Source organism: Heptranchias perlo, chromosome 21 (genome assembly GCF_035084215.1).
Source record: "Heptranchias perlo isolate sHepPer1 chromosome 21, sHepPer1.hap1, whole genome shotgun sequence".
NCBI classification, from domain to species: Eukaryota; Metazoa; Chordata; class Chondrichthyes; order Hexanchiformes; family Hexanchidae; genus Heptranchias; species Heptranchias perlo.
This window is the reverse complement of record NC_090345.1, coordinates 20,278,343-20,291,533: the sequence shown is the minus strand read 5'-3', so window position 1 is coordinate 20,291,533 and position 13,191 is coordinate 20,278,343. Positions and strand designations below refer to the sequence as shown.

Genomic DNA, 13,191 nt, shown 5'->3' with positions numbered 1-13,191 from the left:
GCATTTTTTAAAATCCCCAATTTCTGTTATTTAAGTTACTAAAGCTATACTTTCCACTGACCAAAATGATTGAAAATCCTGCTTTATACCACTTGAATGACTTTTAACCTACATGCAATTCAAAAATAATTCTGTGGCTAGCCATGAAATAATATTGTGGTTAGATTTATTCAGTTCCTCCTCTTGTTCCTCCACCCCGCCCCCCCCCCCCCCCCCCACCATCCTCTGAAGAGATACTACATTGAAAGTCTCCTGAGTGTAGGTTTTAGTGTAATTAACGTGGACTTCTACAATCCCCAAGATAAGATGGTTTTATTCCCTACCGTAGAATTTGTGAAAATGTTTAGTTAGGTGACAGTACTTAAAATTGTAGATTAGGTAAAATTGAATTCTTCATTTGAGAATGAAATGTAAAATATATTTTTTCACATTGTGGTCAGTGGACCCGTGAGGTCTGTGGGCCCATGGGGTAATCAGATTTCTATCCATTTGTTATCAGATTTCTTTTTTCCTATATTTGTTGATTTAGTAGCATATTATTTCTGTTGCTGTGTACTAATAAGCAATGCTTTTGCAATGATGGCTGATACTGGGGGTCCTTAGGAGTGTGTCAATATTTTCAGGGAGTTGCCCACACAGAAATGTTTTGAAAACACTGCTATAAATGTTGATGCTTGCAGTTTGTACTGTAAGATTTTGGCCTCTGCCTTATCTTGTTAGTTAATATGTTAGAGAGTCTAGTTTGAGCAACATTAATACTTTATTAAGAAATGTAAGATTTAGCCTCTGCCTTATCTTATAAATATACATATATCAATCATAGTAAGCAAACAAGTGATATACTTGCAAGCAGACAAGCTCGTTGGCTGAACATCGGACACCCTGAGCTTGTTCTTCGGTGTCTTTCGTCCAAGCTGCCCTCAGGCTACTAGGGTGCACTAACTTTTATACCTTTGCTATAACACACCTTCTTGTGCAGTTTCTTTATCTGCAGCTGTCACTCATACTGACCACTGCTGAGATCACATGACTGGTTTCGATAAAACCCTAGGAGCTAAGGGCGCCATTGTTTATCTATATATAAAGCTAACCTTTATTAGCTTAATTATGTTTATTTCATCGTCTATTATAATTTCACTATATGTGGTGCCCAAGCATGGACTAATGTATCTATTCCTGTTCTGCCTTCTCACACTAACTTCACCTTTCACATTCCCGCACTCTTTGATTCACACAAAGTGTCAAGTCAGATGTTTCTTATCCTGCAGCATAACACTTCAGGCCTTGTCCTAACACGTTATCATCCAGAACATACTTTTATGTAGCTGGTCATTCCTCCATCCCTGGGAACCTGGCAGCTCAGAAGTATCTTACTTAATTATCTATCCCTTTGGCAGCAGTGTGTCTGTTCCTAGCTCTCTTTCCACATTCCCATGTTAGACCTTGATGTTCTCACATTGGGTGCCCCTGTGGTGCCAAGTGAACAGACAGACTTGCTTGTATTCTGCCATTCTTATCTCTTCACTTGGGATGAGAAAGCCATTTATTCCAAATGTTTTCCTTTCACATCAAAGTCTAAGTTACGCATTCCACTTAACCTATAACTAGCTTTCCTTGTGTTAATTATGTTGGTTCTTACAGTATTAAAATCATATGTTATGATCTCATCTGTTCAATTATTCATTCTTACTTTAGTTTGTATTGTGGTTAACTGTAAATTGTCCTTCCATCTAATCTTCCCTTTTCTAGCTAGCTTACTCGAAAGCATTATCTGTGCGGGGCCAGCAACCATCTGCTAGGAGACGTTATTTACGAACTCAAACTAACTTCACTTACCCATAAATACCTATGTTAGCCATTTTCTTCTATTATCCCTAAAACCTACATGTACTACACATGATCACGGTCAAGAAATATTTTCTATATTGTTACTTGGAAATGACATCACAGCTAAGAAAGATGGCATTGTAAAAATAGTTTTGCTGTGTCATCACTGGACTCTGTGCATCACTTTAGTTCCAAGTAAATTAAAATTGCATCATGAATCTAACTTTATTTTAATTACACAATGTATTTTGATTATACCATATATGATGGCGCATTGTAGGATATGTCCAATATTTCACTTGTGCTCCTGCTGGTTAACTGAAATGACAACCAGGTACTTATGGAATATAAATAGTCTGTCATTGCACTCTATCGTGTATCTTTGATATCTGCACTTTGCTCCAAGTTTTTAATTTAAAAGGAATAATTTTCTAAACTGAGCAATATAAAAACAATATGTATTGGCACCTCTTTATAACTTACTTATGAGGAAGACTTTGTCACTTACAAATCATGCTATCTTACAACAACAATAACTTAACAAGGGATAAAATGGTATTTCACAGTTATTGATTCCGCAGGTATCCTCCATATATTAAATTTAAATGTTAAAGTAGATGACATTGTTCAACCAATGCCTTCTAAATATGTTGTATTAATCTTTTTGGGAAATTATTATTTTCTATTTAATCTGATGTGAAATGTTTACTCATTTGTTTATTCTCTAGATGACAAGAAATGTATGGTTGCAAATGTGGAAAAGCAGATGGAAGAAGCTCGAGAACTGGTAAGAACTGTAATGGTAACTGTTTGGTATTCTGAGGTGTTGTACATTTTATGCACATTAGTTCCATGTGAAGAATTGTTACTTGAATTTGAATCTGGAGAGTGAAAGGTGCCAAATAATGTTATTAAAATAGATACAGTAACATTATAAATGACTGAAATTAGAGAATTTCAATCACTACCATAGTAGTTAGTCTTTAATGTTTATAAAAGCCAGATTGTTCTGTTCCAGATGAATGTAAACTAATTGAATTTTGTTGAGCCATCTTTGGTGCTAAAAACAAGAATCATATGGTTAATTGATCTGTTTCATTTCCTCTATGTACTATGTTTAGTAAACAGGTTAATAAATTCACAAGTTTCTGTTTGTGCTAGTTGAATGCAGTTATTATGCTATTTATTTAAAATTGTTTCAAAATAATGCAACAATTTATGCAAATTCATTAACTGGTGCACTAAAAATAGCAAATGGAGGAAACTAGACCACTTTGTGTTAATGCAAACATGACACAGGTAGAAACACAGAATTATGGCAAATAAATGCCTGAGTGGCACAGAATGAATAATTTGCAAGCAAGATATGTGTTTTGTGCCAAGTGTGGTTCATTTTACATAATTCACCTCTATTCCAACATTTATTTATTGTAAACAATTTTACAACACCAAGTTATAGTCCAGCAATTTTATTTTAAATTCACAAGCTTTCGGAGATTTTCTCCTTCCTCAGGCAAATGTTTCAAGATCTCCTTGAAGCCTTCAAGGAGATCTTGAAACATTTGCCTGAGGAAGGAGAAAATCTCCGAAAGCTTGTGAATTTAAAATAAAATTGCTGGACTATAACTTGGTGTTGTAAAATTGTTTACAATTGTCAACCCCAGTCCATCACCGGCATCTCCACATCATAACATTTATTTAAACCACTTAAAAATAGCATGGAGTTAGGATGGGTGGCAATACATTAGTCCTGTGTTGCATCAAATGTCATTGGAACATTTGAGTTTATGTTGTTATTTATACAAGCTGCTGATCACAGAAGCCCTTTAAAGTGATGAGAACTGAGGCCAGGATTGAGAAATGAAATGAACAGAATGAGAGGCGCAGAGCAGGGGGAAGATAGAGGAGCGTACATTTGAGGAACAAACCAAGAGAACGCTGAGCGTACCCAGGAGGACTGCAAGTAACTGCTTGTGGGAATTCATTTAGTTGTGTTTTCTAAAGTTTAAAAATATTACCAGCTAGTTCCATTGTGGCGGGGGTGGGGTTGAAGGAGTTGCAAACCTACTCTTATTAAATCCACACATAATGCAAATTGCACCATCCCAAGGCTTCTTTGCTGTTTATTGGTAACTATATTCGTGTTTCTTAATCTGATAAAGGTAAAGAGACAAAAAGTAGAGACCATTTATCATTACATCAGCTTTTTAAGTTTTTTTCAAAGTAGTTGGTTTCAATGCAGTTGTCATTTTGAACTAACTGGAATTCTATCCCTTAAGTTTTGATACCATAATGTCTTCCAGGTTTGATGCAAGGTAGAAGGGGGGGGGGGGGGGTGGTGGTAATTTCAATGCTAAGAAGTTGCCTCCTTATAGTATGTTTTCTGAAAACTGCTCTAGTTCCTGTCAGCATGTGTGCCCATGGGAGAATAATAGATTATGGACACATTTCTGATGTACAGTGATTTGATAAAATGTCTTTGGGACCCGACAATGATATTAGTAGAGGACACTTGCACTTACAAAATATCAGCCTGATGGTGCTGTTTTCTTTACGAAAGGAGAATTATGATGTTAAGTATTTACTACTAGATATGCCTCAAGATACTTCTAAAATTTCTGTTTTTATTGATTTTGGTATGTTTTCCATTTCATCAGCCAAACTGTGAAGGTGATATGAGCTAAAGGTGTCCCTTCAACATTTTTTCCCCTTTTTAACAAAAGATGTCCATGTGATTTGTCACTCTGCCACAGTTAGGAAGCAGGCATCTGCAAGAAGGATTCCAACTTGGCTTATCATCCCACTGTGTTCAATGATGTTGAAGATGTAAAATGTTTTGCAGAAGAGCACTATAGTTCGGAATATTATGGAAACCATATTTCTTAACCACCTTTTTGTACCCCACCCCCTTATTAAAAATCCACCTGGACTAAGGTAATTGCTCCTAATGGTCTTGTTTCATTGCCACATGACATTTTAATTAATCATTGTATATCAGAGGCCACATACACTGATATCCTATTTATATTATACAACATTTCTATTTTACTGTGCTTCCATTCACACAGTCCTTCATTTAAAAAATGTACATAGGCACTGCCAAAGCGCTACCAGTGCTGTCAAATGCACTATCACTCCCCTTGGGAGGAATTTTTGTGTGGTTACTCCAACTATTGGGTGCTGTCTGCAGCAAGCGTAACTCACTGCTGCTGGTGGTATTTAGGCTGGATGATCCATTTGGGGTATAGATATGGATGGGCTGATCTTTCATCTCAGTGTGGTTTTGCCATTGCTGAACCTTTCCTGAATTCCAGGGAAGATCCTAGATAGACTGGCAAAATTGCAAAAATAAATTTGCATTGATTGCATGTGCATGAATTTCAGGCCTTCGATCTATGTCTGTGGAGTTATCTATTGTTGCCAAATTCACCCCACAGTATTAATGGACAGAATTGGCAGCAAGAGATAAATAAGGCATAAGGTATAGAAAATCTCAAGGCTGGAAAAGATCATAGCTCCATCTTCTCTTCCTTCCTGCTGTTGTAAGAGTTGTTACCGATGATTCATTTCTCTTCAAGATAGAGGCCCAATTTGACCTTGAAAAGATCTAAGCTTGCCCCTATAATCTCCTTTGGTAAAGTGTTCCAAAAACAGACAACCTTCTCAGTGAATGAATGTTTTCTCATGACCTGCCTGAATCTACCCCTTTTTAGCATTTTCTTGTATCCCCTTGTTCTGCTGTCCTGTACCAAATTAAATATTCCTGATTCATCTTCTACATCACTAAGCCTTTTTTATTTGAATACCTCCATCATATCCTCCCCCAGTCTTCTCTTCAAGAAGAGTTCAGTAATGTGTGTTTATCCTCATATTTTATTCTCCAGTCCCTGAGTCATTCTAGTAGCTCTTGTCTGTATCTTTCCTAGCTCAGCTACATTCTTCTTGTAATGAGGGTTCCAGAATGCAGAATTGCAGAGGTATAGCCTGACTAATGCTCTACATAGTGGCAGGTGTCTATGGATTTTCAGAAGACGTTTGAGGCTTAGGAAAATTCAGGTGTATAGTATAAGAAGCAATGTAGTATCACAGATAGAAAATTAGTTGATGGACAGAATACAAAGTTAGGATATTGGTCGGATTGGAGAAAGATTGGAAGTGGTATACTCCAAGAGTCATTGCTGGGTTCACTTTTGTTCTCGGTGCATATATAGATGATTTGGACTTGGGTAAAGGGAGCACAGAGTTGAGGTTTGCTGATGCTGCAAAAATGGGGTGTTTGGCAAACAGGCTGTGGAGTGCTGCAAAAGACTTGAGGAAGTCATAGACAGATTAACGGAGGGACAGACATGCGGAAGATGTCATTTAATGTGAATGAATGTGAGGTAATACGTGTTGGGATTTAAAACAAGGAATGGAGGTATACATTCAGTGGAAAGACACCCGAAGGGTGCGGATTAAGAGAGACACCGAAGGGTGTGGATTAAGAGAGACACCGAAGGGTGCGGATTAAGAGAGACACCAAAGGGTGCGGATTAAGAGAGACACCGAAGGGTTCAAATACATAATTCACAAAGTGTGAGTGCAGGTAGTTCAAGCCATTTAAAAGAAACACCCAGCAGCATTTTGGGTTTTATAAATTCAGGCATAGAATATAGGAGTAATGATAAATTTGTAGAAAACATTCATTAGGGCATAGTCAGAATACTGTGTTCAGTTTTTGGTGCCCCATTGAAGAAAGAACATTAAAGCCATTGACATCATAGGTTTATCAGGATGATGCTAGGATTGGGAAACTATAATAAAGAGGTCTAGAGGAGCTGTAAATGGCAACATCAGAACCATTTACAGCTCCTCTAGATCCATCTCTTGTTTCTTTACTTGTCCCCATTACCACCCTCTGTGCCTTACACCATCATCCCTTTTGTCATTTAATCATTCCTGCCCTCCACCCTATCAGAGACCTTCTCTTTTTTGTTCTTTCCTCCCCTCCCTATCCCCCCCCCACTTTCCCTGGCTCTGTATTTGTTTTAAAAACTGTTTAATCTTCAACTTTTTCCAGATCTGGTGAAGGGTCATCGATCTGAAACGTTAACTCTGTTTCTTTCTCCACAGATGCTGCCTGACTTGATGAGTATTTCTAGCATTTTCTGTTTTTATTTCAGATTTCCAGCATCCGCAGTATTTTGCTTTTGGGAAACTATAGTTGTAAGGAGTGTAAGGAGACACTTGAGATAGTAGCCGATAGAGGCCCATGGGAGAGGGCGGAGCAGTGGGATTCATTTTGGATTTAGCAAAGAACCAGCGCAGACATGATAGGTTTTAGAAAAGAGGAATAGAATAGAAGTTTACAGCCTAACATTCAATTTGCTTTCTTGAGAGATTTATTTACTAAAGGATCCTCAGATTTGCTTCCTGTTTTACCTGTCAGTATTCTCCCATAATCTCTCTACTCATTTTGTATCACTAAGTGCATGACTTTACGCTTATGTACAGTAAACTGCAGCTGCCAATTGACAGCCCTTGTCTAGTCCTTGTCTTCCACCATTACTAACCACCCTGTTGTTTTAGTATTGTCTGCAAATTTTGAGGTGAAGCCACTGACACCCTCTTCCTGATGATTTAGAATACTGCTGCTTACACAGAACCTGGTTTATATTTCCCAGTCACAATTCAATCCATCTCTGCATGCAGTAGCCAATATCATGTGCCTGCTAATTTTCTGAACTAGTTTTCGATGTGACACTTTGTCAAAAGTTTTACTAAAATCTAAGTAAACCACATCTGCATTGTGGCCCCTATCTACATCCTTGATTACTTTATCAAAAAGTTCTATTAAATTGGCATGGCATGACTTTCCTTTTACAAATCCATGAGAAACCTTGCCGATTAGTTTATATCTCCCTAAATGTTCCACCAACTAGTCCTTGTAATCTCTTTTTATTTGGCCTGAAGTTGAAGTAGGAAAACTTCAGCAGTGAAAGAAACAAATCTTTCAAAAGCTTAGTCCTTCTTTATTAGCTACAGAGCAAGCATTTCAAGCTGGTAGGTAGTTGATAACTTCATTTGTGCTGAATGTAAGGAGAATCATGCGTACGTCACATTTCTTTTAAAATGTAGAGGTTAAACAATTTAGGGGCAGAGTCAATATTAGTACAGTAATCTGTCTTTGCCAGAGTGATTAGTCCTTGGTATTTGTGATCATATGATTATAAAAGTGAAAAGTTCAAATTATTTGACACAAGTTATCTTACTGTGTGAGATTTATTCAAATCAATGTGTTGAATTGTAACATTTTTATATTCTTGTTTACATAGTACTGATAATTTGAAGCTGTTCTTTGAGCAAAAAAGTTGAATTATCCAATAATTTGAATTAAGCAATGTAAATAACAGTGGGAATTCTGTGCTTAAAAAAATTGAATTAGAAGATTTAAGGGACCTTGAATTAAAAGGAGTAGACTGTATAGTAATTCTATTGGAGAACAATTGTGACTTTTTTCTCTTTAATTACAGTACAAAGTTGAAAATTCTTGAGGTTTGGTAATTTTATTTTCAGGTGCAACGATAACATACTGCTTATTAATAATAACCAGTACACCTTTATGATACATCTGTACAAAGTTGAAAAAGAATTTTCAACTTTGTACAGATGTATCATAAAGGTGTACTGGTTATTATTAATAAGCAGTATGTTATCGTTGCACCTGAAAATAAAATTACTAAACCTCAAGAGTTTTTAGCTTAAAAATGGTGACACTGCAACTTCATATTTTTATTATTTTAAATTTTATACCAGCTTGAACAAATGGACCTTGAGGTGCGGGAGATACCACTCCAGAGCCGTGGCCTGTTCAGCACCCGAATGAAGAGCTACAAGCAGGAATTGGAAAAGCTTGATAAGGACTTTGTAAGTTTATTTATGCTATGTATGGAGAAAGAACTACATAAATATCATATACGTTTTCTTTAATCGGAATAGATGATGCCCTTTTGATATTCTATACAATCTAATAATTTCACCTCAAAGCACATATAAATATCAGTTGCTAATCTCCCAAAAATCCCTCTCATTTTAATTGCACTTTTCAGTGGATTTTAATCATAAGAACATTTTGCTGCATTTATCATTTGCTAGAAAGACAGTGTTGAAACTCTTGTGATGGCTGAGTGGGTAAACCAACTGCTGGTGTAGTAATGAGCAATTCAGACTAGAAAGGTCACAGGTTCAATTCTTGGTCTGCATTGAGTTTGCTAATCTCAGCTTGAGAGGTAGCAGAGAGGCAAAAGAACCAGAGGGGAGATGAGGATTTTTTTTTTATGCAGTGAGTTGTTTTGATCTGTAATTCACTGCCCGAAAGGGTGGTGGAAGCAGATTCAGTAGTAAGTTTCAAAAGGGAATTGGATATATACTCGAAAAGTAAAAATTTGCAGGGCCATGGGGAAGAGCAGGGGAATAGGATTAATTGAATAGTTCTTCCAAAGAGCAAAGAACAGCCCGATGGGTTGAATAACCTCCTTCTGTGATGCTACGTTAACCTCAGCATCTTGGGCTAGGGAGGGAAACAATCAACCAGCATTCCTGCTCCCAATTCCTATCCAGTGACTCGTATTAGAAAATGCACTTGTATGAAAGTTGGACGAGAGCAGGATTGGGCTTGGCTGTCATATCCCCTACAATCCAGCAGCTTGCCACCCCTCGACATTTGGACTCATACATGAAAAATTACCACTTGGGTGAGATACTGGAGGACTGCTGGGTCCTGTGGAATTGTACCTCAGCACAACTCAGCATTTTCAGGAGAGGAGAAAAGAAAATGGGGAAATAGATGGACAATCAAAATTTGAGTGAAAGTACTGTACAACACTTGCTATAATGCCATCATATGTGGGACAATATTTTCAACATTGCTTAGAAATTAACAATCTTTAGTACATGATGCCAAAAGGGGAGAAAATATTCTGAAGCTCAGGATTTTTTTTTACAAGAACGCAATATAACAGTATCCACTTGTTGCGTTGGATTTTCAAAATTAATAGAATGAAAATGGCAGGTTTTACTGATTAAATCCACATGATTTTCATTGGTTGAATAATTCTCTTGAATTATGCTACATTGTGTATTTCATCTGTCCAAGATGTGAAACTGGCATATCCTCACTCTTCCAACTGTGCAAGGTTGCTTTTGATACCAAACCAACCTACACAGAACTACTTGATTTAAATGTGACACAAGTGGATACCCTGCATTCTTTATTTCTTATTTCCAAAACAATTTTCAAGACAACACAATGGACCTTCTATTACTGTGGTTCACCTCATCCCCCAGTCTCCCTAGATTAAGCTGCACCAATTATATATTGTAGCTATAATAGATAGCATATGTATACGTGAGTAACTGATGGGCTGTACCAAGCTTTTATGTAGCTTCATTACAGTTTATGTTTTGTTTGAATTTACTGAGGACTGTCCACTGAAGGTATTCTCTCAATAACCTAACTGTTACCAAGAGCTGTATTTTTCTTGTACTTTACTAACAATACAATTGCTTTGTTTGATGCTATTAGGATCACATGTGCTATGCTGGATACTACATATCTTGGCAGAACAGACTTCAAATGTCCTCTTTTCTTCCACAATACAAAAGTACAAAACGCCAGCCTCTAATAAATGCAATGCTGGCGCTTTGCTAACCTACATGGTTTTAGAGACAACTGGAAATTATGAAATATTAAATAAGTTTAACTGGTTATTTTAATAATGTATCCTAATATAACTTAAACCTGTTTTTATATATAATCATCTTTAGCTGGAAATTGCTGGCACACTAGATAATGTTATGCCTTAGGATGGGAATCTTCAATGCAACATGATCCTGCATTTGCAACATAAACTATTTTCTTGCTATTCTCGATATCTCTTTCTTTCATTTTGTCTGTATAACCATGGTCAAGTTGGAAGCTGGAACTCAGGTGGATTAGAAGTAGCAGCATTGGTAGTCACTGTATCCAGGCTAGATGGGAAAGGATGCCAAAGATGCTGCCGTATGCCGAAGGGGTGGGGTCTGACGGTCTCTGAGTTGATGGCTTTCTATGAGGGGTACAGTTGATTGACCGTGTGAACCTTTTTAAGGGTTCTTTTGAGTGTGTTTGTTCAAGGTAGGTGGTTGTCTTATAAGGTGGGTTTTGTTCTGCCTCTATTACAAGGACATCTGTGGCAATGCCCATAGGGAAAACCATGGTAAAGGCTCTGACAGAAGGGTGGGAAGCAAAACATTTCCCTGCCTGAAAGTGCTGAAAGGCAGCTTGCAGAATCAATTTTAGTTGTACATCCGATAAAATATTTTTCTTGTTGCTTCAGTCAAAGCTGATGTTTCAGACAAAGTTTGTAGGTGTTCAGAGCCCATGAATTCAACCACTTTCTGATTTGACAAGCCATGCAAGTAACCTGCCCTTTTCTACAAGATTAGTATAAATCTGGGGTAAAAGGTGGGATTTCTGGGACAGCAGCTCTTTGCCTCATTATCCTGTCACTTGCATACATACCCCACTTTGGGGGTGGATTCATCTTCTCCTGGCAGCCAATTCTATCAGAATGTAGTGTGTATTTTAGAATGGGTGTAACTCTGGCATATCTGATTTGTGCCCTAAATTCTGGCCCTCTATGCCAGACCTACACCACTTTTGCACCTTGTTGTATACCAGTTACAGTAGCAAATGAGAACTGAATTAACACATTTTACCACTATATTTTCCCACCATACATGGTTTGAAAAAAGACTCCTTTGCTGAATTCCTGAAAGTAGCAAGCACCAGATGCACCTTTGGATTTCATATTCCAGCCAGGCACCAGATGAGGCTTAAGTTTCCATCATTTTTTTCACGTAGAATATTAATAATATGTGCACTGCTTTACCACAATGACTATTGAGCCATCATTTAAAGGGGAAACAGATTAGTGTTTGAAAAGGAAGAATATAAAAGATACAGGAAAATGGGATTAGAGTACCTAGTTAAGCTTGAGCGAACACTGGTACTGGCCCAATGGGCTGAGTGGCTGCCTTCATTGCTGGAATTTCTACAGTTCTGATTCCTGAAACAGTTGTATAAACAGCAACTGGTGTTTGTATTTTTTTTTATTTAAACACACATAATTTTGGTATGTTTTCTTTGCTCCACAACTCTGATGACATATCAGGTGCTTCTATATAGCATTGGTGGCACTGGGCTCCACAAGAGCTATGAACCAAACATTAAATTGCGGGAACTCACTATGACCAGCCTGAAGACTGCTTAAAAGCTGATTTTTCCAGTCGTCCGTCTTAGTGAGTCTTGACACTTTCACTGACCAGATAAGATCCATGCTTAAGCAAAGCGGTGCCTTTACCGGGTACGGTCGTATAGTGGCTATGTTACTGGACTAGTAATCCAGAGGCCTGGACTAATAATCCGGAGTCATGAGTTCACATCCTGCCACGGAAGCTGGGGAATTTATATTCAATTAATTAAATAAAATCTGGAATTTAAAAAAAACTAGTATCCGTATTGGTGGTCCTGAAACTACCGGATTGTCATAAAAACCCATCTGGTTCACTAATGTCCTTTAGGGAAGGAAACCTGCTGTCCTTACTCGGTCTGGCCTATATGTGACTCCAGACCCTCAGCAATGCGGTTGATTCTTAATCGCCCTCTGAAATGGCCTAGCTGGCCACTCAGTTGTACAATCTCGCTTCAAAAAGTCACAATAGGAATAAAACCAGACGGACCACCCAGCACCGGACACGACAAAGGCAAACCAAGCCCAGTCGACCCTGCAAAGTCCTCCTCATTAACATCTGGGGACTTTTGCCAAAATTGGGAGAGCTGTCCCACAGACTAGTCAAGCAACAGCCTGACATAGCCATACACTCAGAATCATACCTTTCAGCCAACGTCCCAGACTCTTCCATCACCATCCCTGGGTATGTCCTGTCCCGCCGGCAGGACAGACCGACCAGAGGTGGCGGTACAATGATATACAGTCAGAAGAGAATGGCCCTGGGAGTCCTCAACATTGACTCCGGACCCCATGAAATGTCATGGCATCAGGCCAAACAAGGGCAAGGAAACCTCCTGCTGATTACCACCTACCGCCCTCCCTCAGCTGATGAATCAGTCCTCCTCCATATTGAACACCACTTGGAGGAAGCACTGAGAGTAGCAAGGGCACAGAATGTACTCTGGGTGGGGGACTTCAACGTCCATCACCAAGAGTGGCTCGGTAGCACCACGACTGACCGAGCTGGCCGAATCCTGAAGGACATAGCTGCCAGATTGGGCCTGCGGCAGGTGGTGAGTGAACCAACACGAGGGAAAAACCTACTTGACCT

The 13,191-nt window shown here is 38.4% G+C and overlaps 1 protein-coding gene across 7 annotated transcripts in view; it reads left to right on the top strand.

The window, feature by feature from the left end:
- Window positions 1-13,191, top strand: part of vti1a (vesicle transport through interaction with t-SNAREs 1A) — a 269,368-nt gene that overhangs the window by 7,532 nt on the left and 248,645 nt on the right. For all 7 annotated transcript variants that reach the window (XM_068002225.1, XM_068002226.1, XM_068002227.1 and 4 more), the window contains exons 3-4: window positions 2,556-2,614; window positions 8,623-8,733. In XM_068002225.1, coding sequence (XP_067858326.1) covers window positions 2,556-2,614; window positions 8,623-8,733 — 170 coding nt within the window. The remainder of the gene's footprint in view (window positions 1-2,555; window positions 2,615-8,622; window positions 8,734-13,191) is intronic.